This window comes from Maniola hyperantus, chromosome 4 (genome assembly GCF_902806685.2).
Source record: "Maniola hyperantus chromosome 4, iAphHyp1.2, whole genome shotgun sequence".
NCBI lineage: Eukaryota > Metazoa > Arthropoda > Insecta > Lepidoptera > Nymphalidae > Maniola > Maniola hyperantus.
The window spans coordinates 5,191,819-5,206,301 of NC_048539.1; the positions used below are offsets into that span (position 1 = coordinate 5,191,819).

General features: G+C 34.6%; 2 protein-coding genes across 5 annotated transcripts in view; one reads left to right on the plus strand and one right to left on the minus strand.

Moving 5' to 3' along the window:
• Window positions 1-8,331, plus strand: part of LOC117997241 (serine/threonine-protein phosphatase 2A regulatory subunit B'' subunit delta) — a 132,054-nt gene extending 123,723 nt beyond the window's left edge. For 3 of the 4 annotated variants that reach the window (XM_034985480.2, XM_069509772.1, XM_069509771.1), the window contains one exon: window positions 1,176-8,331. In XM_034985480.2, the coding sequence (XP_034841371.1) occupies window positions 1,176-1,911 (736 nt within the window). In that variant the 3' untranslated portion in view covers window positions 1,912-8,331. The remainder of the gene's footprint in view (window positions 1-1,175) is intronic. The other variant, XM_069509770.1, reaches the window with a different exon arrangement.
• LOC138404778 (uncharacterized) overlaps window positions 1-14,483 on the minus strand; it is a 218,962-nt gene that overhangs the window by 82,460 nt on the left and 122,019 nt on the right. The window lies entirely within an intron of this gene.

The following is a 14,483-nucleotide window of genomic DNA, read 5'->3' on the forward strand; positions in this document are numbered from 1 at the left end:
TGAACACGGCCCCCATTTTCGAAGCATGCTCGTGTTATAGGCGTCGTTTTACTCAAAGGTGCGTAAACCCCGCGCCACAATCATCCATGTCGCTATGACCTTTGCCTACCTGGAGTTTAAAATATCTTTGATCCTATAGAAGTTCCAATTTTGTTCAAGGACTACCTAATAGATATTTTACCATTAAAATAATATACTGTGTTCTGATTCCGATGTCTAAGTTTAAGCTTGTATACTTGTTATAACTCTCACAAGAAAAGTTTGCACATTTGTTCTTCATAATACTTATCGCTTACGAATATTTTGTGCGTGCGTAAAATTGTTATGATCTACCAAACTTCTCAAAGAAATTCGCGACTACCAGTTACTTTGCTTGGAAAGTCTGCCTTACTGATGAAACATTATATTATATCACCCTTGTAAATATAATCCTACCATATTATTATTATTTACCTTGCTTATGTTTGTAAATAATATATTCAAACTCATTGGCATTTTATCAGGCATGAAGCGACTAACATTGATTTCGATCTTGCAGATCTGTTGCATTCAGTACATATAAATAATGCTACAGACATATTACACTGTTGTGATGTGTCTCAATACAATCTAGCACGAGAATCGACTAATCGGAGATTTACTTTAGAGATTTATGCTAGAGAGCCACACGGCACACGCGTTGTGCACTAGTGCAGACGCGTTTTCATATGAAATGTTTCTCTACTCGTCTCCTATTGCGATTTGCGACACAACACACCACAGTAATATGTATGCAGCTTAAGCCTAGTGTAACTTTTTGCGTAAAGAAAACTTCATCACTATAAGTACTTATTAAAAAATTCGCCATACAAATTGATGGCAACTGCAGTGAGCAAGTTTTACTAAGTACTCAAAAACATACACTAGAAACTCTGAGTAATGTGTTAGCCCTTGTATTACCACCCATGATGCAATCTATGCGATAATCGGAATGCTTTTGGCTGAAACGCTGTACCTACTACCTACCTATCTAAGTAGGTATACGAAAATCGCTGCGGTCTATGTTCGCATTGAGTTTTATCATGAGTCCAAAAATCAGCCAAAAACAATGTTTTCGATGATCGTATTGCAACAAGTAAGTAGTACCTACAGGGGCAAGTTGATCTATTTACTGAAGTCCGTATTAATAATTTCAGCTCATACGATGAAACAGATGAAGATTGTTTATCGCCTAACCTAGATGATGTTACGAACACTGAGGTCATCGAGGACTCCAGTGTTGAGGAGTCAACTCTGAGCGAAGGGTTGTCAACCGTGATCGCAGGACGCGCTAGAGATCCAGCGGGAGTCGCGATCGGACCACGAACTTCCGTGTCAACTAACCCAACCGGTTTTGTCAACCTTAGCTCTATTTACTCCATCGGGAACGACGAACGCTGGGCCGGCCAAAAGAATGTTGCATCGGAAAAGAAAGGAGAAAAGCCCATCCCACCTGAAAAACCAGTCAGCTTGATGATGATGAACGGCAAAATGGACAATAGATACGGTTTCGGTAACAACAGTTTCCTATATTCCCAACTGTTGAACCCTGGCGGAGTGAGCGGCGCTCGAGCGAAAGATCCACCTTCGTACACAGCTGCTACTAGTGGAGTATTCGATAAGAACGGGGAAACCAAAAAGGCCACATCGCCTAGTAAAACCGTTAAGTCACCAGTCACAAGCCCTGTAAATGGAGTTAGCAAAATCTCGGATAACTACGAAAAGGCCGTGGCGGAGAGACTCAGTCCTCAGAGAGAGATATCCAGGCTGAATCGAAGTAGTCTGTTCAGTAAGGTCAACACAGGTGTAGTTTCCGGTAAAGTTAAGAAGAATGGCCGTCAGGATGACGAAGATGAGGACTACGCGCGCGATAGTGACGAGTGCTCCATTTAGACTTGGCTACAATGTGGCAGTGCCATATGCTATAGACTTTAATGCCTCACCAGGACAAACGGATTTTCATTAGATACTCGTCATGAATTTCCTGTTGCCTGCATGCATTAAGTACGAGTAGGTACGATTCTATATGCAGTTTGCGAAATTGTACCTTTGATGTGTACTACGCATAGGTAATGAAAAATGTGCTCGGAATTTCGACCGGTAATTTCGCAGATGCGCATTAAAAATAAGCAAGACTAGATGATGCCCGCGACAATGGGTTAAACGGATAAGCTGTGATAAGCAAGCAGACAGACAGACACACATTTATCATACAATACGTTAGACGTATACCTAAGTACCCAATATAAAAAAGCTCTGATTTTAAACCTGAGCAGTAAGTGAGTTATGAAACTAAAATATGTAGTATGAAAATAAAATATAATTATAAGCTTATCGCAATAATGCATTGCGAAAATCCCGATCGGATTTCGGCTCGGTAGTTTCGCACATGTGTTTGAAAACGCCAAAGATCGTCATAGTGTGCAATTTAGATTTTCTAAAATGGTGATTTTACATCATTGGAACAAGAACTGTTGTGTTTGTCAGAGAAATATTTTTTCAGCGTATCCTAGATTCGATACGTGCCTTGTGAATGTAGATATTAAGTAACTAGATGTGTAGTTTTCGTGTGGACGTTACCTAGTAGGTAGATACAGGTACCCAGTAGTAAGGTTGCAGTGGTAAAGCGCGTTAATCCTCGGGGACTGTTAGTTAGAGTGCGAACGGTGTGTTTTAACATCGCTTTAAGTTATTTTCAGCATTTTACAAGTATTATGGACAGTGTTACATTTGTATTTAGTAAGTAGATACCTACTATTTGCTGTAGTGGTTAAGCATACTATGAAATGCTAACAGGCACGTCTTGACAGCGTTTTGACTTGGTGAAATAATTATTTTTCTTCACAGTGATTTCACAGACGATTTTTCACGGAGAGTGATTATCGCAGAGCTATGATTAAGATCAATAGAGCTGATATTTCACAAGTGGATTTTTACGGAAAGTGAATTTTCGCGATTTTAAGTGCGAAAATTCGCTATTAATTTAAATAGATATTTGACCGTTGACGATCTTTTGTGAATTGCAACCCATCGCAGTTCCCATCCAATGATTGCCGCCAGGAATAGCAGCTGCGTCTTGGCTCGGCTCGAAAACAGTCATCATCATCATGATCAACCCATCACCGGCTCACTACAGAGCACGGGTCTCCTCTCAGAGTGAGAAGGGTTTTGGCCATAGTCTACCACGCTGGCCATGTGCGGATTGGTAGACTTCACACACCTTTGAGAACATTATGGAGAACTCTCAGGCATGCAGGTTTCCTCACGATTTATTCCTTCACCGTTAAAGCAAGTGATATTTACTTAATAAAAACGCACATAACTCTGAAAAGTTAGAGGTGCGTGCCCGGGATCGAACCCCCGACCTCAGATTAGAAGGCGGACGTCCTAACTACTAGGCTATCACAGCAGCGAAAACAGTGCGTGCGTGAAATGCAAACAATAAGGCAGAATTAAAATATAATAATTTTAGAACTTTGTGAGATTTTTCTACGTGATTTTTCACATGCTATAAGTCCCGCAAATCGGTAATGCGTGTGGCCGCCATTTTAGTGACGTCAGCACTAGGCTGAAGTTTCGAGCTGATGGTATATTTTTACTTAAATATACGACAAATGACGTCAAAATGATGTCATTTCGTTGTTAATGAGACATGGTTCCAGCGCAATAGCAATTTGCGGGACTTATACTTTAGAAATGGCCTATCTCTAGAATGAAACTAGAAGGTGAAATGGCCTATCTCTAGAATGAAACTAGAAGGTGTCAAAACTCATACCGTGCCTGTTAGCATTTGATTAGAGTTAATTAATAGTAATAATCGTTTAGTCAGAGTGAACTAGAGTGAGGGAACTCTCGGTTTGATCCTACTGTTTTAACCCAGTGCGAGATAGCGCGGGTGACGTGCGGGTGTGCGGGGCGTCCCCTCTCCTTATACCCCGATTGCCATCTCGACCTGTCGCGTACTTATGTAGGTACCTATTCAAATTCATAACCGCCTGATAATCTTTATCTAAGGAATAAATTTTTCATTTTGACAGATTCCCAATACAAAAACTGTCATAATGTCATTTTGTTAGATAAAGTTTGTCGGTTGCAAAGAATTTTTAAGTACTAATTAGTAAGAATTATTACTTTCTAAATCCATGGGCGGTTGTGAAACGGATCTTTTTCTTATTTGGCTTCAGCTTCAGGGCTATCAATATAACCAGAGAGAAACCTCAAAACCTCACACCAAGGAATAAAAAGTTTTAAGTTACCACAGCCTACGTCTAGTGAGTACAGTACAACAAGGCTGTCTTGGCACGTGGCGAAAATCGGAACTAACGTTGCCGCCAAGTGTCCCCTTTGTTCTTGTTCGAATAGGTATTCTAAGCCTTTGTTCTCCAACAGCGCCCCCCTGTCAATGTCATTCAAGTGCCAAGAGAGCCTTGTCGCACTGTAGACATGGACGTTATTTTAAACGTAATTAGAAACGGTTGAAAACGTACCTATGACGTTGCAATTGAAACTAATTCAACAATATAATAAGTTTAAGAAACATTCTTAAGTAAAATAAAATATCGTGCAATGTTAAAAAGCAACTAAAAATACTTAGTTAAATTACTTTTTAATTACTTAATTTAAAAAGCGCAGTTAACTTAACAATCGGTGACCGTTGCGTTGGTGTATTATTTTATATCGGTACCTTTTTACAGACGCTGTTTGTACCTACTTCAACAAGGAATACCTAAACAACTAGTTAGTTGTTAAGTAGGTACATTATAAGTTTGGTGTACACACAGTCGCAATATCTATTGAGAAACTTTTTATACAATAGGCTGAATCATCTTCGTAATAAAGTTAAGTATTTTAAATTACCTACAGCTTGTTAGGTGATAACTATTATGAATCTTCTCTTATGACACTGCTTATATTTAAATTATTAAGTAAATAGGCCTCGATATTATCCGTCATCGCATATAATATTATTCATATCATCGCTCCATCCATGACAATGACAAAGAAGTATTTTGGATATTATAGAAAGATGCAGAGAAAAATATAGATTTAAATTACTAATCACCGCGCTTTTATAATTCAAAATAATCTTTTATACTTAGGAAACACGCACAGATATAATATTTTAGTTTAGATAATGAAATATTTTTGTAAAGCGTCACGAACGAGCGCTCAGTAGGTTTTTTAAATAAAAAAAAATAGTGTCAAATTAGGATATCGATAACGATATAGGTATCGATAAACATTTTTCAGATCGCATTTAGCGTCAAATAATAATAATTAGGACATTTAAAGTATTACACGTATTGTTATATTGTATGAATAATTTTAACTAGCAGGTACAACATGTAGTTTTGTACTAATTATTAAAATTCATCATAAAGTTTAGATAATATTATGTATACTTAGCTATTTCATATTCTGTCTACGATTTTGCACAATATTTTTTGAAACTCAACTTATTTCATGTCATATTTAATAACTAAATACAGAATAGAAACTAGATATGATTTAAAAATAAGATACTCTCTTAACAAATTTTCTTACTAATTTCTTTAAGTAGGTATATTCGTTTTATTTGAAAATCACGTAAATGGTATTTTCCGTTACCTAATATGTAAGTATCTAATAGATAAATCTGTTATTTTAAACTGATTAGGAAATTAAACCATGGCAGCTGTAAATAAGCTTTTAATGATTGCTAGGTAGATTAACGTTTATCTCTAGTCTACAGGGTGCTGAATCAAAGCTAATTGACGGTCTACCTTAATTCATTTTAGTTTTTATATGAAAGCGTACTACAGCCAAAGAAAGGGTTGTTACAAATTGCCTGTCATATTATTGTGTGAATATTTGATTAACAGAGTATTTCTAGATCTAACTCAAATATATTGTTTTTATTTTATACTTAAATAAATTCTATAATTAAATTAAATTTTTATGATGTGTGAGTTGTAATTTTATTATGTGAAACTATATAACTAAACGAAGTATAGGTACATATTTTGAAAACTTGTGCCTCACTTAATATACAAAAAATATTTAAAAAAATTGCCTAACGTTTCTTTAATACTTTTACATAACTTACGTTACTAATAAACTAGTCATTCAATTATTATTTCACCAAACCCCAAAATGATCAATGTACTAACATATTATTTTACCAACTACTTATTATTAACCAAAACAAATTGTTCAAGTGTTTAACAAATTTTATTATTATGTTGTAACCTTTACCGGTTGTTTTTTATACTAAAGGTTAATATCACTGACTATGGATACTGACCCTATCTATTTTAAGATCTATTAAATCTATCTATATCGATCTATAGACTATAATATGTAATTTAGTTTAGTCTAAACTTACGAAATTAATTAATCTAACCGTAGCACTCCGTAGTGTCGATAAGTTATTTAGCAATGTTGTTATATTCAAAAAAATTATGGTAATTTTTAAAGAAAGTTGCTAACCAACTTGTCGATAGATTACAGATAGATTAATTATTAATTTCGAACTTTAATTACCTACCTATCCATTGATGATGACAATGTTTTTAATCAAAAAATTATCAAAGCAAATATGGGAATGGCAAAAACGTACCAACTAGGTTATGGGCGTGTCGAATTTTGTTTTTGATGATTAAAATTAATTATGTTAATTTAATGTGCATGTAAACCATTAATTGGTACTTAGGTTTATCTTTAACTAGCTGATGCCCGCGACTTCGTCCGCGTGGATTTAAGTTTTTTTAAATCCTGTGGGGATTCTTTGATTTTCCGGGATAAAAGTAGCATATGTCATTCTCCAGGTCTTTAACTATACCCATGCAAAAAAACGGGTAGGTACCTATGTAGGTACCACGATTAATTATTTGATGTTTTTATTTGTCGATATTTCAACCCAATTGCACGGATCGTCGTCGACGTCCCGTCCCGTCGTCGTGACGACCCGTCTGGGTGTTTTATAAGAAAAGTTTTTATAAGAACAATTTTATCTTCCAAATAATGACCCCATGCCAATTATAAAATAGAATAATAGGTATGTAGGTAGGTACCTATGTGCCATTAAAAATAATTTTGAATATGGACGTTTGGTTAATTTGAGTTTGAATGTGACTGAATTTTGTATAAGTCAATAGACCAACATAGCAATTACTTAGGTACATCTTTACGTTTACTTAGGTAGGTACCTATTTTTATTTATTAGTATATATTTTGGCTTATTTTATATTATAGTTAATAATAAACTGCATTTCAATCTTTTTCATCAATTGTTAATTAATTATTTATTATTATCAGGGGGCACGGCAGTGCTCCCGCCAAGACGATTGTATTATACATATTATATTATACTTACCTATTTGTAAAAAGAAGCATTGGTACGTCAAAATGTGTTAATAGGATTTACTAATTTTGTTTTAACGAAGAAACAATATTATGTTATGGGCTAAGTGCCCGGGAGAGCCAGATCTTCGTTATTTTATAAAAGCTGAAAGTTTCTCTGCGTATTGTCCCCAACATAGGGAGGAATGATCAAGCACTATGAAGTTTGGATCATGGTGGCTTTGGGTTTAAAGGTCAACAATTTATTAGTTTCAGGGTGTCTGCCAGGGGGTTGCCACGAGATTAAGTGTCTGGCATTGCATGACGTGATTTTTAGAATACCTAGTATTAGTACTATTCCGACGAAAATATAAAAAAAATTACACTTTATAATTTTACGTAAAACACCTTTGTTACCTGCGTTATCTCCCAACCCAAAGCCACCACGATCCAAACTTCATAATCGCTGATCGTTCCTCCCTGTGTTGAAGACAGTACGCAGAGAAACTTTCAGCTTTTATAAAATAATTAAGGTCTGGTGAGGGCCAGACCTTAATTATTTTACTGGGCTCTCACTCTATTAGCTCGATTGTCATTACGAAAGTAGAATGTTAAGATTAAATAATCTATTTATAAGTATTAAAAATACTAGAGCTAGACAGTAGAAATTTGTGTGTTTGGATAGTATCAATAAAAAAATGTGAAATTGGATGGTGTTGATATTTTGCAATTATATTTCTAGACGGTGTATTTTTCTTCTACATCCTATTATAATATTATTATCTAACAACATTATTATAACTACCTACATAATTTAGTAATCTTATACGTAAACCACCACAGCAAGTGGTAAATTATGTTGCAAAATACAACAATAAAATCAGATTTTTTTACAAAATGTTAGTAAAGACGTAGATTTGGTGTTAACGCAAAAATATTATGATGGTGATTGACCTATAGTTAAGAATTATTCTAATAAAGTACATTATTGTATTTGGGTTAACCTTTTTTTTACTTTTACCTATTCATTAGCTCAAAGAATAGAATGGTCTATTCTTTTGAAAAATTAATTGAGACCTTATTTACCTTTATCTACAGATCTATTATTGAGAATGTTGATTTATTTTTCTTATACCCGAGAAATAGGCACGAAAATAGGCAGAGTGCGACAAGGCTCGCTTGGCAGTTTGCACTATGGTACCTACGTACCTACTTACTTACTTTAATCATTTACATATATCATTTCAAAGTTCAAGTTTGTTCGACAAAAATAAGACAGTGAAATCACGAAAAAAAATCAGGCTACCTATTATAATTAAGGAATTTATGGGTTATTCCCGTTGAGTCACACCCCCGTGTGTAACACTGTGACACAAGGTGCCTAAAATTTCAAAACATTCCCGTTGAGTAACACTGTTACACAACGGGAATTAATTTGAACTTGTTGGCACCTTGTGTCACACCTACATAAATACATATTATTGCGCGTGTATCAAGTACTAACTGATTGTGCACTTTTCCGGGATGTTATTTATTTATAAATACAAGATGGCGGACATGAATTTTTTTTACAAAAAATTGACATGGGTGTCGTTTTTAGGGTTTTCGAGGGTGCTGAATTTGATGATGACATTTATTCTGAAATCCAAGATGGCGGACATGATTTTTTTTACACAAAATTGACATGGGTGTCGTTTTCAGGGTTTTAGAGGGTGCTGAATTTGATGATGACATTTATACTGAAATCCAAGATGGCGGACATGATTTTTTTTACAAAAAATTGACATGGGTGTCGTTTTCAGGGTTTTCGAGGGTGCTGAATTTGATGATGACATTTATTCTGAAATCCAAGATGGCCGACATGGATTTTTTTACAAAAAATAGACATGGGTGTCGTTTTCAGGGTTTTCGAGGGTGCTGAATTTGATGATGACATTTATTTTGAAATCCAAGATGGCCGACATGGATTTTTACAAAAAATAGACATGGGTGTCGTTTTCAGGGTTTTCGAGGGTGCTGAATTTGATGATGACATTTATTCTGAAATCCAAGATGGCGGACATGATTTTTTTTACAAAAAATTGACATGGGTGTCGTTTTCAGGGTTTTCGAGGGTGCTGAATTTGATGATGACATTTATTCTGAAATCCAAGATGGCCGACATGGATTTTTTTACAAAAAATAGACATGGGTGTCGTTTTCAGGGTTTTCGAGGGTGCTGAATTTGATGATGACATTTATTTTCAAATCCAAGATGGCCGACATGAATTTTTTACAAAAAATAGACATGGGTGTCGTTTTCAGGGTTTTCGAGGGTGCTGAATTTGATGGTGACATTTATTTTGAAATCCAAGATGGCCGACATGGATTTTTTACAAAAAAATTGACATGGGTGTCGTTTTAGGGTTTTTGAGGGTGCTGAATGTGATGATGACATTTATTTTTAAATCCAAGATAGCCGACATGGATTTTTTACAAAAATAGACATGGGTGTCGTTTTCAGGGTTTTCGAGGGTGCTGAATTGGATGATGACATTTATTTTGAAATCCAAGGTGTCCAACATGGATTTTTTACAAAAAATAGACATGGGTGTCGTTTTTAGGGTTTTTGAGCGTGCTGAATTTGATGAACCATTTATTTTCAAATCCAAGATGGCCACAATGGATTTCTTACAAAAAATAGACATGGGTGTCGTTTTCAGGGTTTTCGAGGGTGTTGAATTTGATGGTGACATTTATTTTGAAATCCAAGATGGCCAACATAGATTTTTTACAAAAAATAGACATGGGTGTCGTTTTCAGGGTTTTCGAGGGTGCTGAATTGGATGATGACATTTATTTTGAAATCCAAGATGGCCGACATGGATTTTTAAAAAAAAATAGACATGGGTGTCGTTTTCAGGGTTTTCCAGGGTGCTGAGTTTGATGATGACATTTAATTTTAAATCCAAGATGGCCAAAATGGATTTTTTACAAAAATCTCCCATGTCTATTTTTTGTAAAAATCTGTCGGCCATCTTGGATTTCAAAACAAATGTCATCATTAAATTCAGCTTGCTCGAAAACCCTGAAAACGACACCCATGTCAATTTTTTGTAAAAAATTCATGTCGGCCATCTTGAATTTAAAAATAAATGTCATCATCAAATTCTGCACCCCCGAAAACCCTGTAAACGACACCCATGTCTATTTTTTGTAAAAAAATCCATATCAGCCATCTTGGATTTTAAAATAAATGTCATCATCAAATTCAGCACCCTCAAAAACCCTAAAACGACCCCCATGTCAATTTTTTTGTAAAAAATCCATGTCGGCCATCTTGGATTTCAAAATAAATGTCACCATCAAATTTAGCACCCTCGAAAACCCTGAAAACGACACCCATGTCTATTTTTTGTAAAAAAAATCATGTCCGCCATCTTGGATTTCAGAATAAATGTCATCATCAAATTCAGCACCCTCGAAAACCCTGAAAACGACACCCATGTCTATTTTTTGTAAAAAAATCCATGTCGGCCATCTTGGATTTCAAAATAAATGTCATGATCCAATTCAGCACCCTCGAAAACTCTGAAAACGACACCCATGTCAATTTTTTGAAAAAAAATCCATGTCGGCCATCTTGGATTTCAGAATAAATGTCATCATCAAATTCAGCACCCTCGAAAACCCTGAAAACGACACCCATGTCTATTTTTTGTAAAAAATCCATGTCGGCCATCTTGGATTTCAAAATTAATGTCATCATCCAATTCAGCACCCTCGAAAACCCTGAAAACGACACCCATGTCAATTTTTTGTAAAAAATCCATGTCGGCCATCTTGGATTTCAGAATAAATGTCATCATCAAATTCAGCACCCTCGAAAACCCTGAAAACGACACCCATGTCTATTTTTTGTAAAAAATTCATGTCGGCCATCTTGGATTTCAAAATAAATGTCATCATCCAATTCAGCACCCTCGAAAACCCTGAAAACGACACCCATGTCAATTTTTTGTAAAAAATCCATGTCAGCCATCTTGGATTTCAGAATAAATGTCAACATCAAATTCAGCACCCTCGAAAACCCTGAAAACGACACCCCTGTCAATTTTTGTAAAAAAAATCATGTCCGCCATCTTGGATTTCAGAATAAATGTCATCATCAAATTCAGCACCCTAGAAAACCCTGAAAACGACACCCATGTCTATTTTTTGTAAAAAAATCCATGTCAGCCATCTTGGATTTCAAAGTAAATGTCATCATCAAATTCAGCACCCTCGAAAACCCTGAAAACGACACCCATGTCTATTTTTTGTAAAAAAAATCATGTCCGCCATCTTGGATTTCAGAATAAATGTCATCATCAAATTCAGCACCCTCGAAAACCCTGAAAACGACACCCATGTCTATTTTTTGTAAAAAATCCATGTCGGCCATCTTGGATTTCAAAATAAATGTCATCATCCAATTCAGCACCCTCGAAAACCCTGAAAACGACACCCATGTCAATTTTTTGTAAAAAATCCATGTCGGCCATCTTGGATTTCAGAATAAATGTCATCATCCAATTCAGCACCCTCTAAAACCCTGAAAACGACACCCATGACAATTTTTTGTAAAAAAAATCATGTCCGCCATCTTGGATTTCAGAATAAATGTCATCATCAAATTCAGCACCCTCGAAAACCCTAAAAACGACACCCATGTCAATTTTTTGTAAAAAAAATCATGTCCGCCATCTTGGATTTCAAAATAAATGTCATCATCCAATTCAGCACCCTCGAAAACCCTGAAAACGACACCCATGTCAATTTTTTGTAAAAAATCCATGTCGGCCATCTTGGATTTCAGAATAAATGTCATCATCCAATTCAGCACCCTCTAAAACCCTGAAAACGACACCCATGACAATTTTTTGTAAAAAAAATCATGTCCGCCATCTTGGATTTCAGAATAAATGTCATCATCAAATTCAGCACCCTCGAAAACCCTAAAAACGACACCCATGTCAATTTTTTGTAAAAAAAATCATGTCCGCCATCTTGTATTTATAAATAAATAACATCCCGGAAAAGTGCACAATCAGTTAGTACTTGATACACGCGCAATAATATGTATTTATGTAGGTGTGACACAAGGTGCCAACAAGTTCAAATTAATTCCCGTTGTGTAACAGTGTTACTCAACGGGAATGTTTTGAAATTTTAGGCACCTTGTGTCACAGTGTTACACACGGGGGTGTGACTCAACGGGAATAACCCGAATTTATGAAGATTATAATAGTTATTTATGCAACTGTTGTATAAAGATGGGTATTAAAACATCATCCATTACTGAGTAGGTATATACAAATAAGTAAACTAAGTATTAATGAAACAATTATTTATTGTAGTAGTAATTTACATTTTGTATAGTGCAATTATTAAATAACTATTATTGCTAGATATAGTTGATCTGGCGCTTGACTTAAAAACCTATTTATTTCACCAGGTGAAAACGTTTTCGATTTCTTGCCGGTATAGCCTTCTCCTTTACGTTTTAACAAGGCAATTAATTTGAGCATTGAGTAGAAAGTCCATAGGGATGAAGATTTAAATTTCTCTGATAGGTCTTGAAAATAAACTAAAAGTACTTCATCAGAAAATGATTAATATCAAAGGGCAGTAAATATAAAAGATTTTATCAATTGGAAATTTTTTCCAATTGATAAAATCTTGATAGGTTTTTTCATATAGTGCTTTCTTGATTTTTCCGGTAGTAATTTGTTAGAAATATCCTTTGCAGCGTTTAAAATATCTGGCGATGTGCTTTCGAAGCTCCAATCGCTCATTTTATTGTAAACAAAACAATAAAAATCACGTAAAAATATTGAAGAAAAATGGCGGGGATTCGAATATTTTACTTTTTTTACGGCGCACCGCGCGGCGTTCTGTGCCCTGTTTATCAAACATTACAATTTTACAAGCTCACAAGTTACAAGTTACAAGAACTTTTTTACAAACTCTTGTAAATTATGTTTATCAAATAATTTCACAAGACTTGTAGGATTTTACAAGACTTGTAGAACTTGTATTTTTAATTTATAACACTTTATTTTTGCTAAATTGCAAAATAATTTTTCAACCGCAATAAATGTCGATAAAATAGAAATTACGGTACCATAACTAGTCAAGTTATTGTTAGAAATAAATTTTGTTTTCAAATAATTTAATTTTTTGTTAACCTATTTGTAAAACCTATTGCTTCTTATTTTATTTACCTACCTACTTTTATTTATTCTATTTCGGTACACCAACAGGAAGTACCTACACAAAAAGTTTAAATTAAAAATAATAAATTCTTTTTCATGAATTAAGGTTAGACTTAAAATTTGGAAAAATAGATAGACTTTAAAAAATTTCGCTATTCGAATTACACCGCAAAAAATGGCGTAATCTGATTCGAAAGTTACAATTATTCTTCAATTAAGTAATTCGTGACAAAAAAGATATTTTATTCGGCGCATTTACTGATAAATTATCTAAAGACCAAAAAATAGCAGAGTGGAAAGAGATACTATTGCTATGTCAGTCGCTTGGACTTGTATCTACCGAAAAAGATTATGCCAGCACACTCGTATGTATATGAGACACGGTTTGGTCGAATTTAAAAAGAGCAGCATTGATACATAAGTTTAATAAAATTACACCTTTGAAGTATTTTATAGTTATTTTACCTATTTACTACTAGGTACTAGATAATTTAATTATTCTTTTATACAATATCATACAGTACAGTACAGTATTATTATGAAATTCAGTACAACCACATAAAACACCCATCATTCATCTAAGATAACACCCGTTTGGATAACGTAGTGATTATATTCTCTTTGGTTTGGATGTATCCTAGGATGTATTATGGTTATTACGTCATTGGGTGTTTTAATGTTGGCAATAAGCTAACTGTTTCAGAATCTTTTATAGAGGATTTAAAGCATGGGTGTAGATAAATAAAATATTAATATTAGGAAAATTTTGCAGTTATTTTTTTTCAAAAGATATCTAAGGACAAACCATATTTTCCATGTAAAATCATTGACTTATAATATAGTGTAGAATATTCCATTCATAAAATTATCCAAAATTGTATGGTAACATTGTAATAGCACAAAAGTCTG